We start from the raw sequence: 17,278 nt of genomic DNA, 5'->3' as shown, positions 1-17,278 counted from the left end.
TCTGACTCCGGTCGAGATTCCGGCACTGAACAATCTCGACACCGAGAGTTTGACTCACCAAAGTGAGAAAAACAGCATTGGAACCGAAAAATACCTTTTCGGAAACATCGGTACTGAAAAAAACGGCTTCGAAGCCGAAAAGAAGCTCTTACATAGAAGAGCAAGGACTTTCCAGCCAAATGAAAGAAATACATAGGTTTGAGCAGGAAATCAGTATGGACGAACCGGACCATACACAGAGGAGGTTGCATATCCAGAAAGAGACTGGAAAAATACAAACTCTCCCTCCAATTAAGACCAGGAGACAGAAATGCAGGCGAAGGTGGCTAGAGAAAAATCCCCACCACCAAGGTTTTCACCACAACCTTCACCACCACACTCACCACAACTGTCTCCAGTGGGAACACCTCCGATGCAGTCACCCACACATACAGGGATGACACAAGATTATCCTGATGCATGGGACTTATATGACGCACCAGTATCAGATAACAGTCTGGATTGTTACAAAACAAAACCGTCCCCTCCAGAGGACAGTACTGCATAAACACAGGTACTATCAAGGGCAGCTACGTTCCACAACGTAGCAATGCATTCTGAGCCAATAGAGGATGATTTCCTGTTCAACACCTTGGCATCCACCCACGCTTCCTACCACAGTCTGCCAATGCTCCCGGGTATGCTCAGACATGCAAAACAAGTATTCCAGGAGCCAGTTAAAGGAAGGGCTATCACGCCTAGGGTGGAGAAGAAGTACAAGCCTCTCCCAACGGATCCTGTGTTCATAACACAACATCTTACACCAGACTCGGTGGTTGTAGGAGCAGCAAGAAAGAGAGCAAACTCTCAATCGTCAGGAGACGCACCACCACCTGACAAAGAGAGTAGAAAGTTTGACGCAGCGGGTAAACGAGTGGCAGCACAGGCAGCCAATCAATGGCGGATCGCTAATTCGCAAGCCCTACTTGCTTGCTACGACAGGGCTCACTGGGACGAGATGCAACACATTATACAACACTTGCCCAAAGAACACCAGAAACATGCCCAGCAGGTTGTGGAAGAAGGACAGGCAATATCCAACAAACTAATAAGGTCCGCACTAGACTCTGCAGACACGGCAGCACGAACGGTCAACACTCCAGTAACCATTCGCAGGCATGCACGGTTAAGAAGCTCTGGATTCAATCCAGAAATCCAACAAGCGGTGTTGAACATGCCATTTAACCAAGAACAATTGTTTGGGCCGGAAGTGGACACCGCAATTGAAAAGTTGAAAAAAGATACGTACACAGCCAAAGCCATGGGCGCACTCTAATCCCCACAAGTCAGAGGCGCATTTAGGAAACCACAATTCAGAGGAGGTTTTTGAATGCAAACACCAGAGCCTTCTACCTCTCAAACCAGACCCACCTATCAGGCCCAATACCAAAGGGGAGGGTTTCGTGGCTCCTATAGAGGAGGACAATTCCCAAGAGGAAGGGGAAAGTTCCAGACACCCAAAACAAGCCAGGCCAAACAGTGACTTCAATGTCACAAAACTCCAGCTCTTATCACCAGTGGGGGGGGAGACTGACCACATACTATCAAAACGGGAGACACACTACCACAGACGAATGGGTCATAGCCATTATCCAACATGGTTATTGCATAGAATTCACAAATTTCCCACCAGATGTGCCACCAAGAGCACACAATATGTCCAAACAACACTTAAACCTATTACAAATAGAAGTACAAGCACTATTACAAAAACAAGCAAGAGCTAGTACCCAACCATCAGAAAGGAACAGGCGTCTACTCACTAAATTTCCTAATTCCAAAAAAAGACAAAACGTTAAGACCTATCTTAGATCTCAGAACACTGAATCTCTTCATCAAATCAGACCACTTCCACAAGGTAACACTTCAAGACGTGGTTCCCTTACTAAAAAAGGAGGACTACATGTCAACATTGGATCTCAAGGATGCGTACTTTCACATACCCATCCATCCTTCTCACAGAAAATACTTAAGGTTTGTAATTCACGGCGTACACTATCAATTCAAAGTGTTACCGTTCGGGATAACAGCCCCAAGGGTATTCACAAAATGCCTAGCAGTAGTAGCTGCTCACATAAGGAGACAGCACATGCACGTATTCCCATATTTAGATGACTGGCTCATAAAAACCAACACTCAACAACAGTGTCTTCTTCACACGCAATATGTCATAGAAACTCTACACAAACTAGGGTTCTCTATAAATTACCAGAAATCACATCTGCAGCCATCCCAAATACAACAATACTTGGGAGCAACTCCACACACAAAGGACAATTGCTACTCCAAGCCCACAAAGGGTCCACCGTTCCAAAATATAACATCAAGCATACAGTCAAACCAACACTACCCAGTAAGGTTTGTAATGAAACGTCTAGGCATGATGTCTTCATGCATAGCCATTGTCCCAAATGCAAGATTACACATGCAGCCCTTACAACAGTGCCTAGCAAAACAATGGACACAAGCACAGGGTCAACTTCAAGATCTAGTGTTGATAGACCGCCAAACACTTCTCGCTTCAATGGTGGAACCCTATAAATTTAAACCAAGGGCGGCCATTCCAAGACCCAGTGCCTCAAGCTGTTATCACAACAGATACTTCCATGATAGGGTGGGGAGCACACCTCAACAAGCACAGCATACACGGTCAATGGGACAATCAACAAAAACAACTTCACATAAATCATTTGGAACTGCTAGCAGTGTTTCTAGCACTAAAAGCCTTTCAACCACTGATAGCCCGCAAACACATTCTTGTCAAAACAGACAACATGACAACAATGTATTATCTCAACAAACAAGGGGGGGACACACTCGTCACAACTGTGTCTCTTAGCACAAAAGATTTGGCATTGGGCAATTCACAATCACATTCGCCTAATAGTACAATACATACCAGGCATTCAGAGCCAGTTAGCCGACAATCTCAGTCGCGGTCACCAGCAAACTCACGAAAGGGAAATTCGTCCCCAGATCCTACAGGATCACTTCCTCCGCTGGGGAACACCAAACATAGACCTATTCGCAACAAACGAAAACGCAAAATGCCAAAACTTCACGTCCAGGTACCCACACCCTCAATTCAAGGGCAAAGCATTATGGATCAGTTGGTCAGGGATATTTGCTTACGCTTTTCCCCCTCTCCCACTCGTTCTTTATCTGGTCAACAAACTAAGTCAAAACAAACTCAAACTAATACTCATAGCACCAACCTGGGCTCGCCAACCGTGGTACACCACACTGTTGGACTTATCAGCAGTACCTCACATCAAATTACCAAACATACCAGATCTGTTAACACAACACAAACAACAGATCAGACACCCCAGTCCAGCATCGCTCAATCTAGCAATCTGGCTCCTGAAGTCTTAGAATTCGGACATTTAAACCTTACACAAGAATGTATGGAGGTCATTAAGCAAGCTAGAAAAGCCACAACAAAACATTGTTACGCAAACAAATGGAAAAGATTTGTTTGCTACTGCCACACTAATCACATTCAACCACTACATGCCTCCACAAAGGACATTGTAAGCTACTTATTACACTTAAAGTCTAATCTAGCATTCTCTTCCATTAAAATACATCTCACTGCAATATCTGCCTATCTACAGATTACACATACAACATCGCTTTTTAGAATCCTAGTCATTAAAGCTTTATGGAGGGACTAAAAAGATTCATACCCCCAAGGACACCACCAGTACCTTCGTGGAACCTTAACATTGTATTAACACGACTCATGGGACCACCATTCGAACCCATGCACTCTTGTGAAATACAATACTTAACTTGGAAAGTAGCCTTTCTAATAGCCCTCACATCACTTAGAACAGTAAGTGATATACAAGCATTTACTATTCAAGAACCCTTTATACCAGTACATAAACATAACGTGGCTCTCCGTACAAATCCCAATTTCTTACCAAAAGTCATATCACCATTCCACCTAAACCAAACAGTAGAACTCCCAGTCTTCTTTCCGCAACCAGACTCAGTAGCCGGAAGAGCCTTACATACATTAGACACAAAAAGAGCACTAATGTATTACATTGACAGAACAAAACATTTACGTAAAACAAAACAATTGTAGCCTTCCAAAAACCTCATGCAGGTAATCCTATATCCAAACAAAGCATCGCCAGATGGATAGTTAAATGTATTCAAACTTGCTATATTAAAGCAAAAAGAGATTTACCATTGCACCAAGAGCACATTCCACTAGGAAGAAAGGCGCCACAATGGCTTTTCTTGGGAATATACCTATGACAGAAATTTGTAAGGCAGCCACCTGGTCTACGCCTCATACATTCACTAAGCATTACTGTGTAGCTGTGTTAGCAACACAACAAGCCACAGTAGAACAGGCTGTATTGAGAACATTATTTCAAACAACTTCAACTCCTACAGGCTAAACCACTGCTTTTTTTGGGGACATTACTGCTTATTAGTCTATGCACAGCATGTGTATCTGCAGCTACGCATGCCGTTGAACGGAAAATGTCACTTACCTAGTGTACATCTGTTCGTGGCATGAGACGCTGCAGATTCACATGCGCCCTCCCACCTCCCCGGGAGCCTGTAGCCGTTATTAGTTGAATGAAAATTGTAAATGTGTAAATAAATATTCTTTTGATACACACTATGTACATACATACCTACTCCATTGCATGGGAACATCTAGTATACTCACAACTCCTACCTCACCCTCTGCGGGGAAAACAATCTAAGATAGAGTTGAGGCCCATGCGCAATGGAGCCGAAAGGGAGGAGTCCCTCGGTCTTGTGACTCGAAAAGACTTCTTCAAAGAAAAACAACTTGTAACACTCTGAGCCCAACACTAGATGGCAGGATAATGCACAGCATATGAATCTGCAGCGCCTCATGCCACGAACAGATATACACTGGGTAAGTGAAATTTTCCATATATATATATATATATATATATATATATATATATATATATATATATATATATATATCCATCTGCAACTACCTCCATCGACGGGGGCCCCCAACCCTGCAGGGCAGCTTCATGACGGGGACAGAGAATCCCGGTAATAAATCCAAAACAAAGCAAAAATGAAGCCCAATTCCAAATAACTTCGTGTTTATTTCTTTCATAATAAGATGGCAACAGAATGCAGTAGTCCTTCCTGACGCGTCTCGGCAAGATTGCCTTGTTCATTTTTGCTTTGTTTTGGATATATATATATATATATATATATATATATATATATTTTATTTTTTTTACTTTTAAAGTGCAACGTTCACATGAAGGTAGATTTGATTTTTGGAGCACCAAGTGGAATGAAAGAAAATACCCCTTTTATTAAAGAGGAAAGTTTTCAATTTCCAACGGAACGTGTTAAAATTTGAAAATCCACGAGGGTCTGAGGGAAGAATTTTTTGCAACTGAGCACTCAAAACCCTAAAGCAAACATCACCACTGGTAATAAGTTTGAAACGTGATCGTGGTGTAACATGGAGGTGCTGGTTTAGAACTGCGGAAAGTCGCCAGGTTGAAAAGAAAGTGTGGACCAATACAGTGACGGGCACGGTACACCAAACGTAGCACTTTAAATTGATTACGTTGATTGGCAGGAAGCCATTCTAATCTTTGACCACTGACTTGTCTGACCACGAAAGTCTGAAGTCACTGCAGTTTGTGTAATGTGTTCTGTGAGTCCAGATAAATGGAATTATAGTGGTCAACACCTGATAACACACACACACGGATTTATAAAGATGGAGGTAGAAATGTAAGCAGATTATAAAGCTGATTTATTTGTAAAATGCCAGTTTCTCATACATTTTGCACTTGCCATCGAAGGTTGCAGTGAAGTACCATTAATTTTATGTGAGGGGTTTGTACTGGAAGTCCCCTACGTCATGTGTACTTTGCTGTGAATGAAGGCCAGGTTTGTAACTGAAACCAAAGGATGTGGTGTTGAGCCTTTCCAGACTGCAAGAGGAGGATCATCAGAGGAGAGCGTGCCTGCCACCAAGATTTCCTTTTTGTCTCTGATGAGCGTTAGGAAATTGGTAGCCACCCAGTCCCGGTGGCACAAATGTAGCCACTCAGATGACTGATGTTATTTGGGTCATTTTGGTCAAACGTCCGAGAAGTAGTGTGTTGTCAGCATAAGATAATCTGTCAAACCCAAACGACCTCACCTGTTTCCCTATCGGCAGACCACTGAGGTTATACAACAAGGGAGAGAGCTTAACCCGGGGCACTCCAATGATAAGCCAGTCACCCTCGGTCTTAAATTAAAGAAGGGACTCTACTTTCGTGCCAGGCTGGTCGTAGGTAAACTGATCGAGAGCTGGACCTGCCAGGACAGATGCCACTAACATTCAACCTGGATCTTACGATCAATCACATCAAAGGTGTCATAAAGATCTATCATTGAGAGATCTCCTTGATCTCCTTCACCATTAATAATGACTAGTCTAGGGCTGCAGCTGTAACTCAATCAGTTCTGTGCAGTGGATCCTACCTATGCTTGCTCCAACAGAGTGTGTTTCATGGTGGTTATTCATCCATTTGGTTCGGAGTTTCACGATCACCTCTGCCAGAATTTGACTGAATGATAGTTGTTCATGATTGAGGGATCCAAGCCTGGCTTCTTAAGTGGATGAGCTCTCCCTCTTTCCCATGGGGGTGGGGGCAGAGGGGGTCTAGGTGGCACAGTTCCAGAGGCCCAAGACCCATTGATTACATGACAAGTCCTTGCTTCATCTGCCAGAGCTAGACCTAAAATATGACCAGTGCAGCCCTGTTAATGCCCTGCAGCTGAAAGTGAAGTAAAGAAGCAGAGCGACCGTAATCTGACCCATGTATGAGATGAATATGCGTTACTTAAATCACTTTATGTGGGTTTGAGAAACTACTTAACCTCGAGTGTTGCTGTCCAGAGCACTCTCTATGCATGCAGGCCCATTCCGGTCATTTGCATAATGAATTTAGAGTGCTGTATTTCGTCCCTCGGAGTATAGAATGGAATTCTACAGCACATGATCCCTTTTTACCACGAGACTTTCATGATGGAACTGATGTTTGGAATATTTAAATGAATCTGACCCAACTAGGATGGTGACAGAGCAATCTCTGCATGTCAGACCAGAAAAGGCCCTGCGGTCCAACTCTGTCATTATAATCTCTAAAAACCATCGTTTCCTTGACGCTCGGGTGATTAAGTATGCTTTAGAAATTCATATTTGTATTTCATTCCTCTCCCTTTCAATCGAAGTCTGTAATCAACACCACTTCCCGGTTGTTAAACCCGATCCACACAATGCACACTAAGATGTGGTAACATCTTAAAAGAATCAGAGCGATTCTCAAAGGGACCCCTCTCTCAGCGTCAAGAGCCCTCTCCAGCCATGGCGCCTTACCTTTGTGCAATGTGATACTGTTTTTTGATACAGTGACATTGTTTGTTATTAACAAGGGGCTATGTTGAGTTCCAAGTTGTTTGTGCCATGCATTTAAATAATACTGTTGTCAGTGTTTATGGTTACAGCGATAGACGATATTCGGAGTAATGCCACTGTTTTTATTTGCATGGCCACTCTGACCGCCATTTTGGAGGTGGATTCTGCCACAGATCTGACAGAACAAGCACTCACAAAGCTAATAGCTCTTACCTTTGTGGCCCGTTGACTTTGGCAACGTTTTTTGGGTCACACTGCATAGCATTCACGATGCTATGTAGCATTGCTAAAGTTTAAAAAAAAAAAACAAAAAAAAAACTACAAAATATACTTGGTGCTTTCTTTTCTTTTTAGTTACAGATCCGAGTTAGATTGCTAACTAAAAAGAAAAAAACACACAGCAGGTTTTTTTTTTTTTTTTTTAGTGGATGGGCGGGCATACGGAAAAACTACGGGGTAGTGTGAGGAGTAATACCGAAGCAGGATGGGAGGGGTCGCAACAGTAGTCGGCGAAAGCGCTTGAGGGGATGCACACGCTATTGGGAAATGTGGGAGCAAAAGCAGCAAAGGGTTAAGGGAAAGCAACACTGAAGGCATGAGTAGGGGGAAGCAATGGAGAGAACACATGGTGAACTCACAAGGGAAGAGCATTCGGGCAACAGAGCCCCATAGAGTGCAGAGGGAGAGGCATACACAAAGGAGACTGCTCAAATAAACACTCCAAAGAGTGCTCAACACAAGCAAAAAGTAGTGCTTAAAAAGCATGCAGTGGAAGCAGCAATACAAATCAATCAAAAACATTAAGAGGCAATGCTGCAGTGGGAAGAATAAAAACAATATTGACAAGCTTGGACACGAATACCAAGCTGACAAATGAATGGTAAGCAATGGGTGGGGGTGGGCTCTAAGCCCCTCTATGTTCTTGGTAAGCCACAGTATGCCCTGTACCAGACAGCACATTTGCCGTATGGTTGGTTTGACCTAAAAATGGTCTCCTCCATTTGTAGCTTCCTGTATGTACACAGATTCTGCTCCCAAGATTAAATTTAGAGAGGCCTTTATATTTTTTGTGAATAGTTGAGTTTTTGAGATTCCTTGCAGGGTAGTGATGAACGAGTTTGATTTTAGTAAGGATGGAGCTATTCATAGAAAAATGTATAAACTCCAAGGGGTATGATCTGAATGTGTGGAGAAACAAAGTGCAAACGAAGAACAGCAGTGGCAGAAAAGAAAATCTCCTTATATGCTGACGATGTACTACTCTACCTAGCTGATCTCACAGCAACCTTGGGACACCCTACTCGAGATTGTGGGAGCTTATGGGAATACTCTGGCTACAGGATGAACTGGGGCAAATCAATACTGTGTATGACTGGATGATGGAACCAGAGGATCCGTGTCCCTGAATCAATAAACATCTCTATGGAGAGCTTCAAGTACCTAGGTTTCTTTGTGACACCACACCCTGAGGGCTTCCTGCAGGGAAACTTAGAACCCCAGATAGTGGCCTTGCATGTGGCCAAATTGAGGAAGTTGCCCCTGACAATTCCAGGCAAGGCGGCTATCCACAAGATGGTGTATGTGATGAAAAATACAAATTTTCCAATACAGAAATGCTTTTTTTTTCGTATGACTAGACAGGGAGTTACGCCGGCTACTTTGGGACAGTGAGCCCCCAGGATCATACTGGGTCCTCTGCTGCTCAGTGGGATCGCCCCCTCTCCTCTACATTTGGTCATACTACTGGACCTCTCAGCTTCAAGTAATTCATGATCAGGCTCATGCCCTAAGGGAGAGCCCCTCTTGGAGAAACCTGTTCTACAATGGTGAAGGCAGATCTGATATACAGGGTCTGGTGCAGGCGGTGCTGATGGCCTGGGACAGGACTAAGACACATGTGGGATAGAAGGGAAGGGTGACAAAGACCACACCTCTGAGGAAAGGTGGCATGCTACTGGAAGTTGGTAAGCTTCAGGATTTTGCCCATTACGATCCGATAGAAGTCTCCTCCCTTGGAGATGTGATTGAAGGAGGGACAAGTGAAATCCTTTGAGCATCTGCGGGAGGCTTACGACCTAGCAAACATGAAATATTACAAGTATGCTAACTGAGTCTCGTCTTGGTGGCTGAAACGGTGGACTGGTCGGATCATCCGATCATATCTCCCCCTTGTAGAGCCACTTGCTGGATGGCCTGCTTGGATGGGGAGCAGTCTTGAATACTTAGAGTGATCATAAATAATATCCCAGACAACCTGGGAAACCTCGAGCCGATGAGAACGAGATATGGGGGACATTGAGGACCTAGGCTTGGAGGCTTTCCTGATGCATTACTGAGAGGCGTTCATCTGAGCCCAGTTCCGATTGATTTAGTTGAAATTCTCCACAAGGTATGTCTAGCTAGATTCAGACAAAAAAAATGGAGAAAAATCCAAGGGCAAACTGTACCCAATATTGGGCCCCCCACAGGGACCTTTTTCCATACGCTCTGGGAGTGCCCTCTTTCCTGTGTCTAGTGGTATCTCGGAGAGATATAGCGCAGATCTGAGAGGTATGACACTGCCCACTAAAGCCGAATGGATAGAGGCAGACAAGGAGTACGCTGCCAGAGGCAGTGGAGGTCGTGCTATGGACTGGAATCAGAAGGTCCACGGCGACCCACGCTGAAGTCCTGCACTTGTATCCGGCACACCCAGAGCCCGAGATTGGACATTAACATTGGCCCTTCTCTGTACTCCCTTCCCTCGTTGCCCTATCCCAACCCTACTGCAGCCCTTCTGGCTAACTTGAAAGTAATGTCTATTATGTATTCGAAGTGGCAATGTTGTTTTTCACCTGCTCTGCATGTTTTGTTGTGTGCATAATGAAAAAAAAAAAAAAAGAAGAAAAAAAAAAGTTCCAGCGAAGGTTTTGCAGCGAGAGGCTGGATCCATCCTTTGTACGCAGTTTATGTTCCAGGCTATTTATATAGAGTTTATGCCACCTTAAGGCTGCTTCAAAGTGATGCGATGACACGAGAGAAGCAAGGCCTAAACAGGAATGTGATAAATATATTATATATTGTTGTGGGCTTCCTTTACGCTTAATGCACTCTAAAGTTCGTTTCAATGTCCGGAAGATTAATTTATTTTAAAAGTATGTTGACGGTAAATGGAGCCACGAGGTTAGAATGTCTAGCAGTAGTTAGACAAAATAACCGTTGTATTTCGCCAGTTTTCTCTGGTCGCGGTAGTTGATGATAACAAATGCAGCCATAGCTAGAACATATCTAAATAGAAGAATATAGAGGAAGAGGTCCCGATGGCAGAGTGAGAACGGACGAGAGATTGGAGTGACAGAGAAACCGAATGAACAGTGAGATGTAACTCCGGAGAGATTAAGTGATGAAAGTTGTAAAACGGCGCATTTTTTTGTTTAAAGATGGAAAGTTACTTAAATAAATAATTTATTCATCTCACCATGGGTAACTCTGAAGTAATTCCGAAAAACATTGTATGCATTATTATCTTGTCAAACAGACTATCTTTACTGGAGCCCATGTTTTTGACTGTACATGTCAACTTTGTGTGTATATGTGACCAGTAAAAGCGCCCTTTAATGAAACTGGACTAGTAGCTTTCAATAAACTTTGTGCCCTAATTAGTGCAGTGCCTCAACGAAGGAGTTGTAAAAAAAAAAAAATAGTAATTTGCTAATTTTCCTATGGCGGATCATAATACTTTTTCTAAACGGTGTAGGCCACTGTTCCGGTGTGTTCTGACTCTGTTTTGGGAGCTTGGTTTCTGTTGTCCTCTGTCAGAAAGGCAGCGCATAGCATACTCCATTTTCGACCCTCATCCAGAGGACTAGGACTGCTGCACTTCCCTTTAGCCCGGACCCAGCTTTTTAGGCGCTACCAGCGGATAACCGCCAGCGTCTCCACTGCTGAGTTCAAATAAATGTGTTTTCTTTCTTCCTGAAAACAGTTGATACAGTGCTTTGGGGGGAACCCCCGAGAGGATCTGATGTGCAGTTGTTTTGAGCACACATCTGTTTTCCATATGTTTGCTTCTCTGTGCTGCTTAGGGTATAGAGCCGATTCATTCTTTCTCCCTTTTCTTTACTTTTTTTGTAGGTCAGCTTCTGGGTTGTCAGAGAGATTCTGCATGCGCAAACGCTGAAAATACGAGCTGAAGTATTGAGTCACTACATTAAAACTGCGAAAGTAAGTGGCACTTGCTTTCATACTTCTTTGGCGCTACGTGTGATAAACCATCACATAGCTGTGGTTTGCCCTTCGTTAGCTTGTGTGGCCCAGTATATATTTATTTTAACACTTGGTTTGGCAGTTGCAGAGCCCACAAACGCTTCCTGGTACATTTTGGCAGACTATTTGATTAAACTGGTAGGCCACCAGGAGATGGGAAGCAAAATTACACCCTCTTGTGTACCCAGTACTGTTTTTCTGAAGAACCATGAAAAAATAAAACAACCATCTGGGCATGTCCTTTAACACTCACCTCCAGAGCAGATCCTTCTGAATGACCAACAACACATCTGTTTTCTCAAGTGCCTTTTTCAATGTTGTGTTTCCAACTCGTTTAGGATTCTTCAATGATACTAGCTCTTCACAGTGCCCTCTGCTCCATAACTGGATTACCAGCCCGATCAGAACATACTATAAGATCCAATAACGCCATAGTGTGCGCGCAATGTGTTGTATGTCACGTATTTATCTCGGTCCCAAATTTGCATTGTGCCTGATTGGTTTCATGTCCTGGAACTTTCCCATTGTCAAGTTCATGGGCGCTCACCTGCCGCCTAGGATTGGGACCAGAAACTGCTTTAAAAGCTGAACATTTTGAGATTGCGTCTGTTGGAGACCTAGATGACCTCTGCATATCCCTTCTTTCGGCCCCACAAGGAAGATCGAAATTTACGTTTATTGTGCTGCAGGGTTTATTGAATAGACCCTTGGGAGTGCTGATCAGGACCGAGAATATGCTTTATTTCAGTCTTCAGCTCTCACTGCTTTGTTCATTCTTTGAAGATGAAGTCTAATAACGTTTTACTCCTATCTGTCCTCTCCGCTCCTAGTGCAGCTGCTACCAAGCCCGGTACATTTCTTCCTCACTGTGGTGCAGCTGTCGATCAGAGTACCAGTTCTGAGCCTCATCATGCCTTCTCAAGTGCTACCACCAGACTGTCAGTCTGTGGGCTCCTCATATACACCTGATCACCCAAGTTAGCAGGCCTTCAGGGATGGGCCATGCTCCCAAGAATCCTTTCCCCTGCCCTCCTACCGACAAGTGGTTTCACTTGAATCAAGTCGCTGGCCTATAGACCATACCGGGGACTATGATGGCCTGCACCGGTCACACTCTACCAGTTGGTCATGGCCATAGATTGTAAGCACTGTGCATCAAGACCCAAACATTTTGTAACTCAAAATTTAAGATGTTACAAATTGCTGTAATAAATTATCCAAACTGAACATTTTGTTAACTAAAATACTGCTTAACTGCACGATTTCTTAGTATTTTTACGACCACATTTGTTATTGTGTTGAATACTTAAAATAACTATTATGAAGGAGTGTCTCATCTATAATGAACTTGGTCACCTCTCTTGTCTTGTGATAAAATACTAATCCTGGGTTTAGATTATGTATGTGTCAGAACGTTTTAGGAGGGCCAGGGGGCACGCAGAGTTTACTGGGCTCAACTGAGGTGGTTAAGGCCTTTTACCCTTGATGTCCCGTGGGCCTCCCTATTATGGATCTCAGTCAGCTGGGTCCGGCACCACCTTCTGCAGCTTGACTGTTAGTAGTGTAGCACAAGCAGTCAAAGCTCCCTCAGAGGGAAATGTAGCTAGTTTAGTGAACACAACTCATAACTCAACATGCAAGCAGCACACACAATAAATCAATGTCCAGTCCAATAGTTTTTGTTTTTGTTTTGTATAAAAGAAGTATTATCATTCTAATTCTACACATGGAAAGTTAAATAACATTAAAAAAGCAATAACACAGTCCCCCTTGAGGTAGGCACACTAATAGTTGTCATGCCTCTTCCAGACTACCTAGTTCCCATTTAACCGGAGTGTTGTTATTCCCCATTTACATGCAGCTACATTCAGGGAGTGTAAACTATTAGGCCCTGTTTATGGGGTATTCCCCTCTTGGGCTCAGGAAGGTGTAGTCACTTAGTCTAGTAGGGTTGCCAAAACCAAAGCCGATATATCCCTTGGGGCCATGTAGGCCCAGGTCTCGGCTTAACTGCTTCGGTGTCATGAAACCTGACAGCAGTGCGGTCCTGGTCCGGATTGACAAAGTCGGGCTGCAAGTGTTAACATGTGCATTTTCTGGCAGGCGCCAGCTGTCTTTCCTAATCTGTGCTCACTAGCGCCCTGACGTTTGGAGTTGCTCCAGCCACATGTAGTAAGTCCATTTTCTTCCTTGACCCGGGATAGTGGCAGTCTCCTTATTGTGGCGGGTCTCTGTTGGGAGTCTTTCCTCTGGCCTCCTAGATACAAAGCCTCCTGGTTTTAGCATCAATTTCGGATCACAGAAAGTGACTTGGACCCGAGGCCTCCGTGCCTTGAGCAGCCACTCCTGGCGTAGGGGTTGCTCCTTCATACCTCACTGTCTGGTCACGCCGGCATCAGGTTGCCTCTCCTTTGGTCCCTCCTTGCATACAGGGTCGCAGCAACTTCCCACACATGGGTTTTGGCGCAGTTCCTTGGCACACAGCGGCCCCTCCTGGCATATGGGGCTGCCAACTTGCACAGGGCGACGGCCCGATCAAAGTATCCCTTCTCCTCACACCTCTCTCAGGAGCCCCACACAACTGGGCTCCCCTGTGGATCTCGCTTCCTTCAGCACACTCCTCTCCCTCACGGGCACACTGGTCTTGGCAAGCCGCCAGGCACTAGTGCCCCAGTCTCCAGGGCAGGTGGTCTTGGTTTCCCTGGGTGATGTCCTTTCACACAGCAGGGAGACTAGCAGACTGTGGCCCTAGTCCTGGTCACAGGCAGAACAGTTGTGGAGCTTCCCCTTTGCATGCAACATGACTAGCTGCTCGGCAGATGACAAAGTATGGGGTCTCAGACTCCCCTACTTAAAGTTTTTTTCCAGACACAAAATGTGATTCCTTTGAATTTTTTATGTTGGGATTCTGCTTCTTTGAAATCGGCATCTCTCCTCTTCTTCCTTCCTCCTGAAAGATGTCTGTCACAGCAGGCAGGACTGAAGCTGATTAACCCACAACAAGATTCATGGGAGTGACCAGAGTTCACACCAGGATGTCAGCCACTGTGATACGTGCATCAAAGGTTACTCCTGGGCCCTCAGCCCTACCCTTTAAGATTCTCTTGTCATCTCCATCTTCCTGAGATGTGTCCAGGCCCCTTCCTTGCGATCTGTCACTGAATCAAAGAGCCCTTTGAGATGCACAGTGAGAGCCTGGTTCCTCCTCATCCAGTGCATCCATTGCTTGTCCCACCCAGCTTACAGGAATGCAGAAATATACAGTTTTGTCTGGGGAAGATTCCTCTACTCATGTTTTCACCTGACAGGCCTGGGATTCCCAAAATGGAATTCAAGGTCCAGCATGTAATGTAGTAGTGCAGGCGCGTCTGCAGGCAGTGTACATTCACAGCACACTCCAACTGTCTAGAACTGTATTTTTTTAAAAAACTGTTTATTGGTAGAAGTGTCAGAACAAGACAATAAAGAAATATATAAAGAGTGCCATACAGTGCAATACAATGATGGGATAAGGTAAAAATAATTATCCCTCATCCCGCGATCTCCTATGCATCTCTTGACGCGTCCTCCCCCACCGTCTATTAATTCCCAGCAAGACAGATTTGTCAACCAATAGTAAATCAAGGCCAGTCTCAGTATTTGCAATACATGGGTTGCCTTTATATTCATTCCAGTTTCCTAAATTTTTTTGACCACTTGTGACGACATCCCCTTCCTTCGTGTACCACAGTTTCCAGCCAAGATGCATCAGTCCATATCAGTTTTCTAGTCTCTTAGTTGTGGTGGTAGCTCCGCCCCCACAGGCGTGCAGTATTTTGCTTCACCACCATCAGCACCGGGGGGAGCTAAATTCTGCCCATGCTGTTGAAGTCTGACGTGTCCCGCATATTGAGGAGGCACCTTTTGGTGTCCGGCTCTATACTCTGTCCACAAACAGTATTCATACAATTAATCACAGCGACCCATTATTGTTGCAGCACAGGGCAGCTCCATAGAATATGAAAGAAGGTGCCTATTTGACCACAGCATCTACAACATTGTTTATCAACGAGACTGCTCATTTTCACCAACATAGTGCTCAAGAAATGTGCCATGTGTAGGATTCTGAGCTGCACCAAATGAAACCTGGACCGTATGGCCACTTCCCTGGGAGACATCTGTGTTTCCTACCTTCATCATCTTTGAGACTTTCAAAATCCTACTTCCATTGTGCCCTCTAAAGTGTCAGGAGTATTGTTCATTATTTTTTTGGTAAGTAGGTAAAATTGCTTTGTGTTATATCTAGGTTTCTAGGAGTCTATCCTCAAGCAGGGAAGCCTCTGGAAGTACCTCGCCCATTGGCTGTGACATCTGCAGTGTGTGTCATATTTGTAGATAACGGTGAACTTCGGTGGGTGCTAACTGGTATTCACTTTGTAGGTCTTGGAAAGGGACAACAATCCCACGGCAACCAAATCGATTCCACCCTTGACAAGGCAAATAGATCCCACTTAGCAATACCTGGCTGTGCACCGAGTGTACATATGCTGGCAGTGTCCTAGAGCAGGATGGCTTGAGTAATCTTATCTGTCGAGTCATGTGCCAGAACTTCAATTTTACTACAGTGGGGCCCACCAAAGTTGTGGGGTGAATTCCCCTGTATATGGCTCTGATAACCCCTCAGGCGCATGACCAGTCTGTCCATTTGATAGGCGGGTTCAGTTGTTGGAAAGTGTATCCAGTAGTGAACCCCTGTTAATTGCGCGGCTCAAAAGTATTCCTGGAAGTCTTTAGGGAGGGGGGCCGATGGCTCCAAAGTACCAAAACCGCGTCAGTTTTCAGTGGGCTGTTTGTGGCGAGGCCCTGTTCCAGGGCAACGACTGCACCTCAAATGTAGTTTCTTTAAAATAAAAAATAGGAGTTTGGGACTGGATAAGGGGTATTATGCAACGCATAGAGAAAGCATGGTAAATGCATCATTTTGAATAGGGCTGCCCTACCAAGCAGTGAGAAGGGCAGTGCCCTGCAGTGTTGGTCATCTTGTCTGAGGCGTGTAAGCGGCAGGACTAAGTTATTGATATAGAACCGGTTGGGATCAGTGGTGACATATATTCCCAAATATTGAAACTCTCTCGGACCACCCTGGCCTCACAATCGATGGGCAAATGCGGCGTGTCACCATGAAGTATATACATTAGGTACTTCTTCCAGTTGATAACGTACGATGAATAGGTGCCAAATTGGGTAAGTATTTGCATCATCCTGTAGTGTTGTTTCAGAGACATAGAACAATATATCGTCTTCGTATAGTGAGATCTTGTCCTCCCAGTCCTCTGTCCATAGAAGTCCCTGAACCAAGGGATCGTATCAGATCCAGGCAGCCAGCGGTTCCAAAATAAGAGCAAATATTAGAGGCAAAAGTGGACAGCCCTATGGGTGCCACGTTGGAGTCGGAACATGGGGGACACACTTCCATTAACTGTAACCATATAGAGGAGCTTTAGCCAGCTCAGATATCGCGGGCCGAAGCCCTTCTTACTGTCTGATACTGCTGTGCCCATGTACCATGCT

The 17,278-nt window shown here is 44.6% G+C and overlaps 1 protein-coding gene across 5 annotated transcripts in view; it reads left to right on the top strand.

The window, feature by feature from the left end:
• The window catches only part of RALGPS2 (Ral GEF with PH domain and SH3 binding motif 2), an 812,647-nt gene that overhangs the window by 304,568 nt on the left and 490,801 nt on the right, over positions 1 to 17,278 (top strand). For 3 of the 5 annotated variants that reach the window (XM_069231545.1, XM_069231544.1, XM_069231546.1), the window contains one exon: positions 11,597 to 11,686. The exons of the other annotated variants lie outside the window; for them this stretch is intronic. In XM_069231545.1, the coding sequence (XP_069087646.1) occupies positions 11,597 to 11,686 (90 nt within the window). The remainder of the gene's footprint in view (positions 1 to 11,596; positions 11,687 to 17,278) is intronic. 5 annotated transcript variants of the gene reach the window in all.

Source organism: Pleurodeles waltl, chromosome 4_2, assembly GCF_031143425.1.
Source record: "Pleurodeles waltl isolate 20211129_DDA chromosome 4_2, aPleWal1.hap1.20221129, whole genome shotgun sequence".
NCBI classification, from domain to species: domain Eukaryota; kingdom Metazoa; phylum Chordata; class Amphibia; order Caudata; family Salamandridae; genus Pleurodeles; species Pleurodeles waltl.
This window is presented reverse-complemented; position numbering and strand designations above follow the sequence as displayed.